A 16,067-nucleotide genomic window follows, 5' to 3' on the forward strand; every position below is an offset into this window, starting at 1 on the left:
AAACTCCTGGCCTTTGGGCGGCTTGCCAGGGACCTCCACGCTGCGCAGCTTCCCCCTCCCAGCTCCGCTTGCGGTCTGGGGCCTGGCTGCCTTCCAGGTTGCCTTTGCACCCTTTTCTGCAGCGCTAGGCAACGGCCCGCTGACTGACGGAAGGTTCTCTTCCGAGTGGCAAAGAAAGCCCTGCTCAGGGCAGACCCAGGCAGACAGATAATGTCCTCCCCCCACCCCACCACCTCCGCCCTTGCAAGGCTGCTGTTTCTCTTTCCCCTCCTCCCCCAGTCTCTCACCGGAAGGTTCTTGTTTTTATTTGGAGACAGAACAGGCAGCAGGAGGGTCAGGATCTCTGGATGACTTGAAGTAGAGTGGTAAATGTTAAAAAAGGGGGATAAGAAACAGCAGCAAAAAGACTTTTCCTCCTGTAAACTAGGCTGTTAAAACAAAGAGAGGCTGAAAGGTTGGTGGTGGAGTGGAGGGAAACCAGGAATGGGTTGTTGTTTTTGTGCCTGAAAGGGCTGTGAGCTGAGCTCTGGTACAGACAGCGAAAAGCAAAGCATGGTTATAGCCCCAGTGGGCCCCCCTTTTCCTGACTATGTCTCCCTCCGCCATCCCATCCATTGCTGCCACTGTTTTACACCTGGCTGTCACTGGTGAGCCTTGGGATCCTTGCAAAATCCAAAATAGATCCCGCAAGCCTGAAGACTTCTCATACCTAACTGAGCATGTGCTTCATCCCACACTCTTTAGTCCAGGAGGACATTCATAGCTGTCCAAAGAATCCAAGAAGAGAATAAAACAATATTTAGCATAAAAGCGATTTGTTCATTTGTTGCATTTATATACTGCCTTACTGCAGCTTAATGCTCGGACTCTGCAGAATTGGTTCTTAATTGGTGTGTGTAGCAGCCATTTTCAGCCTGGTACCCTCCAGGTGTTGTTGGACTAGCAGCCCCAGCCACCAGGGCCATGTTATGGTGGGGCAATGGCGAGTTGTAGCCTAGCCAAGCCATGAGCAAGGAGAGCTTAGAAAACCAGCTCACTGATTGTCCCAAAAGCAAAGATATGCAGTGTTTGAGTGCAGGGGAGATGGAAAGAGGCAGATGTCCAGAGCTTGGTTTCCACAAATGCTTTCTTGTGGAAACAGCCCTCCTTTGCTGCTTCATGGTTGAGGTCAAGTGCTTTGAAAGTAGGCAGGTTGCAGCTTGTAGAGCCTACCTGCATGGCAGATTCTTCCTTCCCTTGACATTTTCTGTTTGGCATCAGCTGCTACCACCTGGGCAAGTCACTTCCTGTCAGCTCTTGAGCCTGGGCTGTACGTGGGCAGCTTTCCACACTCTCCCTGCCTCGAGAAAGCAGCCAAGACACTCCGATTCCAATAAAAGACTTCCTTGCAAAGCAGCCAGACACTCTGCAGACTCCAGGCTGCTTGTGTGTTCCCTGGGGGTACAAAAAGCCATCTTGATTCAGAGCCTCTAAGTGAAGCTTGTCCCTGACACTCTCACGGCATGGGCCTTACTTGCTCCAGATCTTTCCAGTGGATGACAGCCCTGTAACGCTGACTGTAAGAAGGCGATGATGCCTTCAGGGTCGGAGAGCACTGCAAGAGCAGTGGAGGGCAGTCAGGATGGCTCCTTTAAGCTCAGGGTTAGAGAGAGGCTGTGACCTTCCTCCTAGTGCTGGTGGGCTGGTGCTCCCATCATCCCTGACCACTGGCTGTGCTGGCTGCTGGGGGAGTTTGTTTTCCCACTGCCTCTGTAGCTTCCCTACCCTGATCTTCACTCCTCTAGAGGTGTGCACAGCGAAGCAGTTGAAACTGCAAGGCTGCAGAGGCAAGGTTGCGTTTTCTGCACCAAAAAAGGGCTGGATTCTGTGAGCTGAATCAGTGATTCATTTCGGAATGAATATGCAATGCAGAATCCTCTGCTTCGGTCAGCTATGGTGTGTGTGGCAGGTAGGGAGGCAGAGTTGGGGGCTGCAGCCCAAGTCCCTGGTTGTGGCAAGTCCTACTCAGCTCCTCTCTGGTGCCTGACTGGGGCTTTACCTGCCTTTCTAACTGCACACCTTTGGTCTTCACTTGAAAGGCAAAATGTTTGTTGCTTATAAACGAAAGCACTCAATTGCATCCCTGTCGCACAAGCTGCCAACTGTTCCCGTTGTGATGGGTGGCTATTCTTCCTTGGCGGGGGGGAGAGTCAATTATCTTGAACCATCTAGAGTGCCCCTCTCATCTTCCCTGCCCCCCCAACTTGGTCTGGAGAGATCGCTCAGAGAGCAGAGAGAGTTTTTTTGCAACCTTGTTGGCGGATTAGCAAAATAATCCCAGGGGAAGAGTTTACCTTTCTGCTGTGTTTGCCCTTATCCAATCAACCCAAACAGGAGTGAAATTATTGTGGGTGGAGCTGGGGTGCAGGAAGCAAAATCTGTTTCCCCAGGAGGTTAGCTTGACACGAGGATGGGGGAAGCAGGCCAGGGCCTCCAACTGGGCTGGAGAAGCAGCTGCAGCCTTTGCCAGTGATCTGGAGAGCAGAGTCGGTTTTGCAGCATTTCCAGTTTGGCTTATCAGATCTCTTAATAGGTTGAAGAAGGTTGGTGCTAGGCTTTTGGCTCCTAGATAGTACAAATTCCCCCAAACAGTTTTGACCATTTTTGCTCCTTGATCCCTGCTGTTTGCCATGCATTTCAGGTGGCACATCCTAAATTCCCCTAATGGAAGTGCAAAAATTTCACTTGCCACATGGATGCAGTGTTTGGCTTTCCTTGGGCAGTCATAATGCTTGATGGATCCATAGTGGCAGTTGGACCACGTGGCTGGGATTAAGTCCCTCAAACTGCCCGCCTTGTAGCATGTTCCTCCTCAAAGTGCTGCAGTGCTGTCTTAACACCTTCCCTTGGCAGATTGAGAAGTATGCAGCAGCTGATACATCTCTGGAGGCCATGCAGGGAAAGTGGACTTTGCCATGTCTTGACGCCTTTTTCTTGTGTGTTTCGCACTTCATTTTTTTCCTAAGCAGTGACTCTGGGAGATGGTTTGGTCCAGTCGAAATCCCTCCTATCTTCCGAGTGGGGCAGGTAGGCAGTCACCCAGAAGCAACTGTTTGCGAGAAGCATGTTCTGCAGCCTGAGCCAAAAGTAGCTTCTCCTTTGGAGCTTACCTGGCCAGAGGGAGGAGTGAACAGAGTTCTCTTTGCAGGTTGCTGCAAGTCCCATCGGGTCAGACAAGCTATCGCCTCCTCCTATTTGTGTACAGAGTGTAAAATCAATTACATAGCCCAGCAGCAGCCACTCATTCAGGGAGAAGTAGCCCATGCAGAAGGCTTTTATACAGCTCCAATGCCCCAGAACACCAAATGCTGGGGGAAGAAGGAAGCAGCAGTTAAGTGAATAAACCCAGCTCATAAATTCCTGCCTTCTCCATTTAGCTTTAGCTGCCAAGAGGTGGGTCTGGTGGAGGGTGGAGGCTGCCATTAAAGGCTCTGGCTGCAGCTTCCCCATCTGCCAAGAGGTGGGTAGAGCAAGCAGCAAGGTTGCTGTCACTTTCTGGTGGTGGAGGGCAGGCTGGATGCCAGGTACCCATGCTCTGTGGTGGTATTTGTGAGTGTAGCCAGGGATGGGCCTGGGCACGATCGTTGCCCTCAAGAAGAGCCAGCAGAGTGCTCAAGGCCACGCTCCACCTAATTCTGCCCCCTGCAGGACTGGTAGCTGAGGCCTTACTGCTGCCGCCTCCTAACTGGGACTGTTGCTTTAGACACCCTTTAGAAATCATGAGCAAATGCGTTGCAGCCCCTTTTCCTAATAAAAGTGGGAGAAAGATTAACTCAGGAGTAGGGAACCCTTTTTAGCCCAAGGGCCGCATTCCCTCTTGAGCAACCTTCTGAGGGCCAATTGGCAGTGGTGGGCAAAACCAGAGGCAGACATGGGGAGAGCAAGAAAAGCGAGTGTTGCTTTTTTGTAGTAGGCTCCTTTCTGCACGCACACACATGCACACCCCTATCTAGCTCTGGGCAAGAAAGAGGCATCCCCACGGTTCAAGGACACATTTCTGGCCAGGCAAGTGCTTTTGAGGACACAGTGAAGAAGGGGCAATGAGAGGCCTGGCCAGGGGAGGGTTTTGAGAGCCAGGTGCAGAGGCCTAGAGGGCTGCATTTGGCCCCTTGACTACTTAACCATTGATTGTGTGCTGACTCCAATTGCTCAGCTCTCCTGTGAGGATGGGTCCTCTTTGGGGAAGGAGCTGGAGATCAGTGGCAGAGCTTATGATGTGCATACAGAAGGTTGCAGGTTCAATCCCTGGCATCTCCAGGCAGGGCTGAGAAGGAAGGACTCCCTGTCCTGAAACCCTGGAAGACCATTGCTACTACCAGCATAAGTGGTACTGAGATAGATGGACCAGTGGTGGCATTTGGTAGAAGTCAGATTCCTGCAGGCACTTGGCAGTCCAGACCATTTCTTCTGGCAGCCTCCCCACTAAGTTCATCCTGCCCTTCCTTCCTTCCTTCCCTGCGCAGGTTGATAGAGTTGCACTCGCCTGACAGCCGGAACACCCTGATCCTCCGCTGCAAGGACACGGCCACGGCGCACTCCTGGTTCATGGCCATCCACACCAACATCATGGCTCTCCTCCCGCAAGTCCTGGCCGAGCTCAACGCCATGCTGGCCGCCAGCAACACACCGGGGAGCAGCAAGGAGGTCAAGCACATCGCGTGGTTGGCGGAACAGGTGGGCCAGGAGACTCGAAGCTCTGTGCAGTGGAGGTTCAAAAGCTCTTTGGGATTGCGATGGGGCGTTATTGATGGCCTGAACATAAGAAGAGCATGCTGGATCAGGCCAGTGACCCATCTAGTTCAGCATCATGGTCTCACGGTGGCCAACCTATCTTGCTTCCCTCCCACCTTTTAGGAGAGATGTCAGCTGGTGACTGGAGAGGGGACATGTAATCTCTGGTACCTCCTCCTGCCCATGGTGCTTGTGAGGGGAGAACAGTCTTCTCCTCTCTGCCCATCCCAGCACAGAAGTCCTTGGCTGAGCTTCCTCCTGCAGTGAACTTGACAAATGCATCGGGTGGAGGGTGGGATGCTCGGAAGAGGCTCTGCCATTGGTGGGAAAATCCCTGCTCTGTATTCTGTTGGATGTATCATTTCAAGGCTGAAAGGAGTCTGGGAGCTGCTGTGCTGTGGGCACTTTGTCTCAGTATTGTTACATTTGCACACCTTGCTCTAGTCTGTTTCTGCTGCCTTGTTTCCCCACTTAGGCTTGTTAACCCATGGGGGAGGAGAGCGGGTGGGGGGACCCGTCTGTCTCTGCCCTTTGCAGAGTAGGTGGGCCCAGCGCTGCCCTGGCCCCTCAGACCCTCTGGGACAGCCTTTGCTGGCTTGGTGGCTCTCATGAGCCTCAGCCTGCATGTCAATTTTGGGCTCCACCTGCTGGCCTGGGGCTGATGGGAGTTGTCACCCCAACTATCTGGAAGGCACCAGGCTGGGGAAAGCTGTTTTAAGGTGTCACTAGACTCTAGGTGTTTTGCTGCAACTAGTTAGCATGGCTTCCCCTTTGGGTCTTCCTCTTGGTTTTGAGCCGCCCCAGCCCTATTTTTTGTGCTCGCATCCACCACCTTCAGTCAACAAAGTAAGCAGTTGCTTGGATAATCTGATGCCACAACAACACACTCTTCTTTTACTGCAGATGGAGCTTTAAATGTGTTTTGCACGTGCAGAATCGTGTCCTTCAAGTTATTGTTGTGCAGGGCGGAGGGTGGTTTGTGGTAGCTTTCATCCTTCCCATTATTTCCACTGCTGCCTTGAACCCTGCAGAAGGAATCTGCTGTCAGCAACTTGGGATCTAGCCTTTCTATAGGGCTGGATTCCCGCACCTAGGTAGAGGCAGCAACAGCCCCAGCTTCCTGTCCAGCCAGGCATGGCTCCCTGCCAAGGGCAACATGCAGGGCCCAGCCTTGCTTTGCAATGAAGTGGGACCTGTTGCTTGTTTCCTGGGATACGTCTGACCTGTGCCGTGGAAGGTGCAGGAGAGCCTGGCAGGCAGTGGGAGAGAAATAGGAGCCTAGACTGGAGGAGGGGGTAGGCTGGTACTTGGGTGCTGCAGGGTGAAATCCTGGCTCTGTGGCTGCCTTGCATTCTGCTAGCAGCAACTGGCAGTTCCTAGCACAGCAGCTCCAGTTCTTGGTCTTCTGTCCCATAGCACAAGAAATAGCTTGGGGGGGTGGGGGTGGTATGGAACACATGCAAACACCAAGGGTACCCTCCACTTCCTGTGCCTTCTGTTTGCCAGCTTTGAAGTGCCTGAAAGATTGGGGCAGGGAGGAAATGTGAGTAAAAGGAGCCCCACCCCATCAGCGTTGCATGCCGAATGTCCCAGGTTCCATCCCCGATGGCATTTCCAGATAGGACCGAGAGAGACTCCCTGCCTGAAACTCAGAGGAGGCACTGCTGCCAGGCAGTACTGAGCTAGATGGACCCAAGGGTCTGACTCTGCAGAAGGCAGCTCCCTGTGTTGCAAGATACGTTTGACACAGGATTGCAATTCATTTCCTTATGATGGAGTAAAAGGGGGGGAAAGGGAGCAGAGCTTTGATTAAAAGGCTCCTGTGTGCTCAAAGCCTGAGAGCCGTGTGGGAGAGTGACTTTCAGGATCCAGATCCGGCCTTGGGGTGGGAACAAAATATTCCTGTCTCTACAGCTCCTCATAGGCTTGCAAGGCCGTTACCTCCCTCCTGCACTCTGTTCTCCCTGGCAGGTCCCTTCAGAAGGGTGTGTTCTCCACCCCTTATGTTCTTCCCCTAAATCCATGCTTGCTTTGCTCATGGAGATGGACTGCCAACAACCCGCCCCCTTTCCCTCTTGTCTTCCCATAGGCCCGGCTGGATGGAGGCCGGCAGCAGTGGCGGCCAGCTCTCTTGGCCGTGACGGAGAAGGACTTGCTGCTCTATGACTGCATGCCATGGACAAGAGATGCCTGGGCCTCCCCGTGCCACAGCTACCCGCTTGTTGCCACCAGGTAAGGGAGCAAACAGGTGACTCTGCAAGAGGAAGAGTGTGGAGACTGCCAATCTGTGAACAGAGATGCCCTTGAGACCGGATGCCAGGGAAAGTGCAGATTAAGGCAGCCTTGCAAACAAATCAACAAACTGACTGACATATGAAGTCCAAGGATGGTAGTCAACAAAGTGTGACCCATTGAAATTAATGGATCATGTTGATACCAGCCTGAGTGTGAGCCCAAGCTGTGTGTGCATACCAAGGGTGATGGTGGGGGGTGGGAGAGATCGGAGGAGAGAGTTGGCTTGTCCCTACCATGCCTGGCCTTTTGCCATCGGGGGTGGGCTGGCTGAGACAAAAACTTGGCAGCTCTGTGATCTTGCTGGAGAGTTAGGGGTGGGTGGGCTGACAACTTGCAAGAGGCTCTCCCTGTCTGGGCAGGCTCCTGCCACATTGCCTGCCCTGGCAGCTGCCGCCGCCAAGCTAGTTGTATTCCCGCCACCCGTTGGAAGCCTCCCCTGCAAGCCCCCAAGAGGTGTGGCTGCTGGCAGAGGTTTCTGGCAGCATGCAGCAGCTGGATTCAATTAGGGTCCCTCCCAAACCATCCCTCCAGCCAAAACTGGTTGGAGAGAGATTCTCAGGCCTCAGACCCTGCAGCTTCAGAACTGGCCTTTTCCCACCCCCCACATCCAGGAACTGTAGGGGTTTCTCTCCTGTGCCAGGTTTGCAGCCACTTGTTGAGTCTGTCGGGTGGATTTCTGGATGGCTTTCCAAGTTTTTAGGGGGGGGGGAGTTTCACAGGTGTGGTTGCTGCTTGCTCTTTTGACCAACCCACCCCTCCTCCTGCAGGCTAGTGCATTCTGGCTCAGGCTGCAGATCACCCTGCATGGGATCGGACCTCAGCTTTGCCACGCGGACGGGCTGCCGCCAGGGCATTGCCATGCACATCTTCCGCGTGGAGACTCATCGGGACCTCTCCTCCTGGACCAGAATCCTGGTGCAAGGCTGCCATGCTGCTGCAGAGCTGGTCAAGGAGGTGTCTTTAGGTAAGTGGCCAGCAGCCCTGCCTCTCTGAAGCCTGGTTTCGGATTCTTGCCTGAGCTGCTGGGCAGGGTGGAGGCTTGGCCCATTCGCTGCCTTGAGCAGCTGGGGAACCCAGGCCTTGCAGTGTTTGTCTTCCAAGCTCAACAGGAGAAGAGAATGATTCTTTTGTTCTTGAAGGGTGCATTTTCCTAGGCAAAACTTAAATGCTCAAGCCAGGCTGAAATGTGATCATTTGGGTGTTGGTGCCAGTAAGAGCTACCCAAAGGCACATTTAATCTAAGGTTCTGTTCTCACAGTACCCAGCCAGGATGCCTAAAAGGAAGCTGGACCTGAGTGCAATAGCAGTGCTCTCCCAACTCATGATTCCAGCAAATGGTACGCAGAGGCGTCCTGCAGCTGGTGGGAGAACAGAGCCATTGTGGTTAGTGAGAGGAGAGTACAGCTGTTTGCGTTGATGAAGGCTGATGGTTGCACTGGTTGCTTGGTAGAAGTCTGGATGATCTCAGAATATTTGGGGGGGGGAGCAAGGTGTATGTAATCCTCTGCTGTCAGGTAAGCTAGTCTGAGCCTTTGAAAACGCCTTGGCTCAACCCCACTTATGCAAGATGAAGACGCCTGTAACTCTATCTGCTGGGAGGGAGCCGAGCACCTGGGAGAGAGGAGCTTTTGTTCCTGATGCTTTCAGAACAGAGGAAAGAGGAGTCATATAGCTCAGGCCTGCATAAGCATTGTCTCAGAACACTTTGAAAAGCCAGGCTTTGGCGCTGCAAGCTGTTGAAGGAGGAAGATCCCAGGGAACTCTTTGGGCTCTTGGTTTCTCTGGTTTTGTTAGAAGGCTCTCAGAGCTGATTCCCAGGTCTCAAGCTCCCTCTAGAGTTTGTAAGAGAACAGCACCCATTCTGCACAGGAATGCTTCATTGCTAACACTCTCCTGACTGTGGTATGAGGAGTCTTCTATGAGCCAGGTTGATGTGAATCGCAGTCCAAAACTTTTGGAGGGCACCCGGTTGGTGATAGTTGGCCGACATTATCTGATTTTGTGTCAGTGAGGCAAGTGGAACTTCAGAGGTAACTGCTTTTAGGAGCACATGGCTGACCGAGCTGCAATATTTGCTGCCAGACACAACTTGCGCAGTTCAGGCATTTGTTGGCTTGCAGCAAGTGGTCTGTGATCCTCATCACTTGTGAAATGCCACTTAGCAGTTTTGACATGCATCATTTCTGGCCTTCATTTTTGCAAAGTATGTAACAGACAGGGGAACACCTGTGGCCTTCCACATGTTGGCCTTCTGATTCCCAGCAGCCAGCCTGGTCAAGGATGAAGAGAGTTACTGTAGTCCAGCAACAATTGAAGGGTCCTCAGATCCCCACCCCAGGGTTAGTAAGAAGGTCCACACTATATTTGGGGTGATTTAGTATGCATGTAATTTATTTGTTTATTAGCATTTATCAACAGCTTAGTATTTAAAACAAACAAACAGCATCATTAAAACAAAAATGCACCCTAAAACCAATAGAACAACCTTGTAAGAGCAAGAAACAAAAATTCAAGGGATCTATCATGAATGGGAATTGGTGAGCTTGATGGCAAAAGAAATTTATTATTTATTCAATTTGGTTTATTAGTCTCTTGACATATTAAGAAGTCTCCAAGTGACTTACCAAACCTAAAAGCATATAGAATGGGATAAAATCAGAACCCAGACCAAGACAAGCAAGCTGTCTTCTGCCACTGTCTAGCTGAACATCATTGCTGGCTCTGATGGAAGGACATAAGGGGGAAACTCTGCTCCGCTCTGTGTGTGTGTTGGGGAGGCAACTTGACCTGGAAGGACGTGTGCCAGCCTGTGTCCAATGACAATTTGCGTTTTCATGTTCTAGGGTGTGTCCTGAATGCCCAGGAGGTCCGCCTCATCATCCACTATGAAAACGGCTTCATTATTTCCAAGGAAGAGGCAGGCTCTGCCAGTGTCCTTTTCCGATACCCTTTCGAGAGGCTAAGAATGTCTGCGGATGATGGCATCAGGAACCTCTACTTGGATTTTGGGGGACCGGAAGGGGAACTGGTGAGTAGAGGGCCTGGGCCACAGCTGGTGTAAGGGCAGAGGATTTAAATGGGCTGGATCTATGTACTTCAAGGTTCCTTTAAAAAAATAAAATTATTTTTTATAAGTACAAAATAGGAAAAAAACCTATTAAAACATGTTTTATATGCTCTTGCATATGCAGCAAATTAAAGTAATTTTTTAATCATATAATAAATTGCTGGGGGTGGCTTCATGGGAAATGATTAATAGATGAAAGAGTAATATTTCATTAATATTAATTAGTAATTAATACTAATTACTATTTTCTATTAAGTTTTCTATTAATATTAATAGTAATTAATATTAATAGAAAAATAATAAAAACTTGCAATTAAAAAACATGTGTTCACCTTATCTCATGTGCAAAGTAGTGACCTCATTGTGTGCTGCTTCTCCCCCAGACTCTGGAGCTGCACTCCTGCCCCAAACCCATTGTGTTTGTGTTGCACACGTTCTTGTCGGCCAAAGTGACTCGTCTGGGGCTGCTCGTGTAGGAGGAGCCAAGGGGCCTTGGTGACATGGCAGTGTCAGCGAACCACAGCAGTAGCAGCACCGAGTCCTGCCTCTGCGATGTTCTCCAGCATCAGTGCCTTGACCAAGACTTGTGATTGGCAGCTGCATTATAGACACAAGGCCATTGGATGAGCTTCGGCTGGATGCTGCAGCTCTTGCATGAACTGCCTTCCTAGGAGAGAAGCAGCTGAAGGATGGAAAGGCAGCCAAAGGAGTAAGATTGGGGGGGGGGGATAAGGCGGTCAGGGAGGCTGCATGTCAATCCCCTTGCCTGCCTCGAGTTCGGCATTGCTCTGAAAACCCCACCGTCGTCTTGGCACCTTGCCATTCAGGATCATGCCCCGTACGAAAGGCAGGTGAGATGAGAGGCGGTCCTGCCAGGCTAGTAGAGCAGCTCCTGACCTGGGGCATTACAAAGCCATTTCTCCCATATCCCTTTTACCACTTGTGCCTTTTGGTAGAGGAAGGAAAGAGGAGAGCAGTCATGGCAGCAGTGGCAAGCTGGACCCTGGGCCATTTGCCTGGTTGGGTCGGAAATGCTGTCTTGTCGGGCAACCCCGCCTTGCAGCTTGGGGGGAGCTTGCATCCTCTGCAGGCGTCTCAAGAGCCGGGCTGGAAATGCGAGCTCCCCTGGTCCTTTCGTTCTGGCAGTTGGGATGCTGCAGGGCTCGGCTCAGATTGAAGAACTGAAGCATATGCACTTCAGAGCCACAAGACTCTGAAGGCCTGGAGCAGTAAAGGAGGCCGGCTTTACTTAGTTCTAGGTTCCCTGCTCAGGCCAAACAGTGACATTTTTGAGCTAAGCTGAGAGCACTGTGTTCCTCTGGGCGGGTGGGGCGGGGTTTGGGTGCTGTGAAATCTGGAATGCCTTCGCCCCCCAGGGCTGTGGTGCAGATCAAGACGGTGGTAATGAGAAACAGCTAACCTCAACAGGAGGAGGAGCAGCAGCAGTTTATAAACCAAAGCTGAGCAAAGAAGTCTGTGGTGAGGGTGATGCTCCCCCCTTTCCCCCTTACGAAACGAGTGTCCCTTTCTCCTCATTCCTGTCCACCTTACTACTACTTCTCGGGGAAGAAGGAATTCATGACAGTGTGAAACAGAACATAATAGCCTTATGAAAGGAAGCACTATTCGGCCCCATTTGTGGTTTTTGCAAAACTCTACCATGTGATGGTCACACACACCCTGATCTTTGCTGCCATAAAGGCCAGGAATTTTATTTTTCAATTGATGGAACTGCGGAACATGCAGCTCTTCCCAGCAAACCCAGCTGGGTGCCCCTCATACCACAAGCCCATTGCAGGGGTGGGGAGAAGCACTGGGGTCAAGGATAGAGGTTGGTGGGGAAGAGGGCACAGTAGAGCCGCATGCATCCTTAACAGAGTGGGGCTTAGCCTCAAGGATTGCAGTGATTACCTAGGAGATCAGAATGGTGGTCCATTTGCCCTGTTTAGTAACATAGAAGCCTTTTACCAAAGCCCTAAACCAGCGGTTCCCAATTCTCATAACTAAAGCTGCCATAGAGATATCAAAATTTCCAAAAGTAGGGGGTCCATGGCTTGGTTTTTGAAAAACAAGGAGTCTGCAGTACTTAGCTAATTGGGAACCACTCCCCTAGGTGGTGGAGCAGGACAGGGAAGAGAGAGGGGAAAACCATTTTCCCTGTTCATAATACAGGCCCCTGAGAATGCTTGAGTCTGAGGCTTTAGGAGACAAGTAAAAGAGAGATAGGGAGTGTGTGTGTGTGTGTGTGTGTGTGTGTGTGTGTGTGTATGTGAGTGTTCCTGTGCTCCAAAAAAGCTCATTTAGCCATGGGGCAATGCCTAAAAGACGCAAGTCATGCTTGGCTTAGCAGCTGGCCATGGACCAAATTTTGCAAGAAGGGGGCCAGGTGCTTCTGTGAGTTGTGGTTCCTCTGAGGCGGTAACATCCTCAGGTTTGGGAGGGACTGACTGGGAGGAGTATCTGATAAAAGGTTGTGTGTGTGTGGTGGCTCTTGTATAAAGAGTGCTTATTCCCAGCAAGGTGGCTTCTGCCTGCAAAAGTCCCAACCGAATATGTAGAGTTGCAGACTTGGTGTTTTGGCAGAATTCTGAAGGATGTGCTGTGGTAGAAAGGAAAGGGAAGTGTGGTCTAGTGTTGCGGGAGGTGGGCCTTAGAGACATTGGAAAGGGGCTACAGATGAGGACTTCAGTCCCTCCCTAAATCCTCTTAGGCCTGTGCACTTTTATTCTGATGATGTCTCAAAGCTAGTCACAGCTTAACAGAGCTTTATAATTAAGCAGACATCTGTTCTTTTGTCACTTATGGTCCCACAGAACAGTAGAAAAGAGCGTATTTGTTTAGAGCCATGGTTCCCAATTGGTGGTAACCCACCCAGGGAGTCCGTGGCACCATTCACATAATGTAAGCTGCTGTAGAGCTAACAAAAAATTCACAATTAGAGGGGCCATGGCTTGGCTTTTGAAAAACAGGGAGTCCACAGTACTTAGCTAACTGGGAACCACTGGTTTAGAGTGTGCATGTGTGCTGGAATTTAGTTGCAAGCAGGGGGCAGGGTTTGGGTCACTTTCAAGGCTCCTCTCTTGTGTCATTATGGGCAGCAAATCAGTCGGAGTGCAGTTATTGCCTGTGCTTGTGAAAAATTATAAGTATGTATCCCAACAGGTGACGCAGGTGGCGCTGTGGGTTAATCCACAGAGCCTAGGGCTTGCCGATCAGAAGGTCGCAGTTCGAATCCCTACGACGGGGTGAGCTCCCCTTGCTTGGTCCCTGCTCCTGCCAACCTAGCAGTTTGTAAGCACCTCAAAGTGCAAATAGATAAATAGGTACCGCTCCGGCGGGAAGGTAAACGGCATTTCCGTGCACTGCTCTGGTTCGCCAGAAGCGGCTTAGTCATGCTGGCCACATGACCCGGAAGCTGTACGCTGGCTCCCTCGGCCAATAAAGCGAGATGAGCACCGCAACCCCAGAGTCGGCCACGACTGGACCTAATGGTCAGGGGTCCCTTTACCTTTACCTTTATCCCGACATTAGCAAGGGCTGTCTGACAGTTGTTCCAGTTGGCTGGAGCGGGGAAGTAGATTTCACGGAGCTCACCTTTGGTGCCAGCCTAAGGGCAATGCAACAATGTGGGGAGGTGACAACCGTAGTTCTTGCATAGGTGTGAGAATAGCAGTTGGGTTGTGGTAGAACAGACACCGAAGCATTCATTTCTGTATGTTTGAAATTCACTCAAACAAGCATATTAGGCCTCTCTCCTTATTTAATAGTTTAGCTGCTCAATTTTAAGAGGAATTGTTTCTGGCTTACATAGAAACCATTTAATGCAATGAAAACCAGATTTTTATTTGTCCCAGACAAGTTACCTCCATTGGAGAGTGTGTCTCACCACCTCACAAATACTGACTTCACTTCCATTCATGGCATTATCACAAGACAATTTCCTGCACATTCACATATGCATTAGGCAACCAAAGCTGTACTTGGGGTTAGTGGCACGCTCTGAGCAGAAATGGCTTCTTAATCTCTTGTACTCTGACCTTTGGAATGCACTTGGGTATCCCAGTTTTCATTCAGTGTGATTCTGGTGGTTGCCAACACTTGTGTTTTGCACCAAAAGCTGCACCATGACTGTTGTGGGATGCAGGACAGCACCAGATGCTGCTATGTGTGTCTGGGGTTTCCAAACACACACAGTCATAAACAGAAGATACTCTGGCTGGCCTTAACAGAACTTTTTAAAATGGTGCTTTGGTATCACAGTGAAAGGTGACCTTACAAAAAACACACCAAGATGGGCTTTTAAAAACAAAATTATTAAAAGCCCAGGTAGTCCTGCAGTTCCCACTCTGAACACTTCCTTTTTAATAGCACTTTCCCTAAAAGTTGTATAGCACTCTGTTTTTTTTTCATACCAGGCATAGTTCCCATAGCTGGGGTGGGGGCCATGCTAACCACTTCTGTGATCTGGACACTGAGCAGTGGCGATAAAACGACAGGTGTTTGGTCTGTACAACCTTTGCATTCATTGCCTGGACCTCATTTGCTCCTGACCCTTCAGCATTGGGGCATGGAGCAAACGATCAAATTCCCTGTGGAGTTGCACTTTGCCATCCCAGTGACTAGATTGTGTTTGTGCAAAAGAATGGTGGTTCCTGATTCTTGCAAAAGTATTATTTTTTGATGGCAATTTTATTCCCCCATCAGCAAACAACCCCCATCCCCATTGTCTGGTTTCCTTTGTTCTGCAGCTGGGGTTTTCCTGTTTTGGGGTTTCCCCTTCTGCTATAGACATCAGTCAGGAGTTTACAGTTTGGGCAAATGCAACTTTAAGGCCCCAAGTGCCAAAGATGAGACTTCTTGAAAGATCTCTTCAAGAAATCTGCACAGAAACCACAACAAATAAATGTTTGTGTTTATCCCGCGTAAGGTCTGTTTGTGCTTGTGTTTGTGTGCACACTGTTTGAAAGAATCTAACCTTGGGTATTGAGGCACAGCCAGTAACACTGCCACAATCAATCCAAAATGTACAACTGACGTTATTTTTGTACTCTTTGTAAATGGTATTTATACAAGAACAAATTCTTTTTTTCTGAGTTTTTAATTTCAAATGCTGGGAGTCTCCAGGTTACCAAATCCAAATAAAACAAGTGGTGGTGTGGGCAGTTTATGGTCTTCACAAGCAAAGGAATGTGCTTTCTCTAGAGAATACATGGACACCCTCCAACCCTTGAGTTACATGCTAACTGTATAGTATTGTACATTACAATGGAAATGTGACTTAAGGGCGACTGTAACCTTTATGTTGTATATAATAAAGGTGTTTATGCTTTTAGTTTTAATTCATTGGCTTGTGACTTTGTGGGAAAACACAGACTTCAAAAATATATGTTAGTGAGTTGGATTCCAGAGTAACTTAAAAGGAAATGACCTAATGGTTAAGGTCACAGACACAGATAAGGTGGCAAGTTCTGAAAAGAGGGGAGGGCATCCTCCTTCCTTCCTGCCTGCTTTAACTCTACAGAATCTCCTCTTTCAATACATCCTTCCAGGGCAATGCAAGTTTTAAGAACATCAGAAAAGCCCTGCTGGCTAAGACCAAAAGCCCTATCTAGCCCATCATCTGTACTCACAGTGGCCAACCACATGCCTTAGTGGGAAGCTGCAAGCAAGACCTGAATGCAACAGTGCTCTCCCTGCTTGGGATTCCCAGCAAATGGCATGCTGCCTCCCGACAGTGGAGGTGGAATGCAGCCATCATAACTTAGCAGCCTTTGATAGCCTTTTCTATGAATTTGTTTAATCCCTTTTAAAGCCATCCAAGTTGGGGGTCACATTATCTTGTGAAATCAGATTCCATAGCTGAACTGTGTGTTGTGTGAATAAGTTATTTTTATCAGTCCTGAATCTTATCACATTCGGCTTCATTGAACTAACA

At 49.9% G+C, this 16,067-nt stretch overlaps 1 protein-coding gene across 2 annotated transcripts in view; it reads left to right on the top strand.

Annotated features, from left to right (window-relative positions):
• The window catches only part of SNTB2 (syntrophin beta 2), a 36,520-nt gene extending 21,049 nt beyond the window's left edge, over positions 1-15,471 (top strand). Inside the window, exons 3-8 of one of the 2 annotated variants that reach the window (XM_081872394.1) lie at positions 4,503-4,713; positions 6,860-7,002; positions 7,833-8,029; positions 9,909-10,093; positions 10,516-12,375; positions 12,407-15,471. In XM_081872394.1, coding sequence (XP_081728520.1) covers positions 4,503-4,713; positions 6,860-7,002; positions 7,833-8,029; positions 9,909-10,093; positions 10,516-10,608 — 829 coding nt within the window. In that variant the 3' untranslated portion in view covers positions 10,609-12,375; positions 12,407-15,471. The remainder of the gene's footprint in view (positions 1-4,502; positions 4,714-6,859; positions 7,003-7,832; positions 8,030-9,908; positions 10,094-10,515; positions 12,376-12,406) is intronic. The other variant, XM_081872395.1, reaches the window with a different exon arrangement.
• Positions 15,472-16,067: the final 596 nt, after the last annotated feature.

This window comes from Podarcis erhardii (genome assembly GCF_964252035.2).
Source record: "Podarcis erhardii genome assembly, chromosome: 7".
NCBI classification, from domain to species: domain Eukaryota; kingdom Metazoa; phylum Chordata; class Lepidosauria; order Squamata; family Lacertidae; genus Podarcis; species Podarcis erhardii.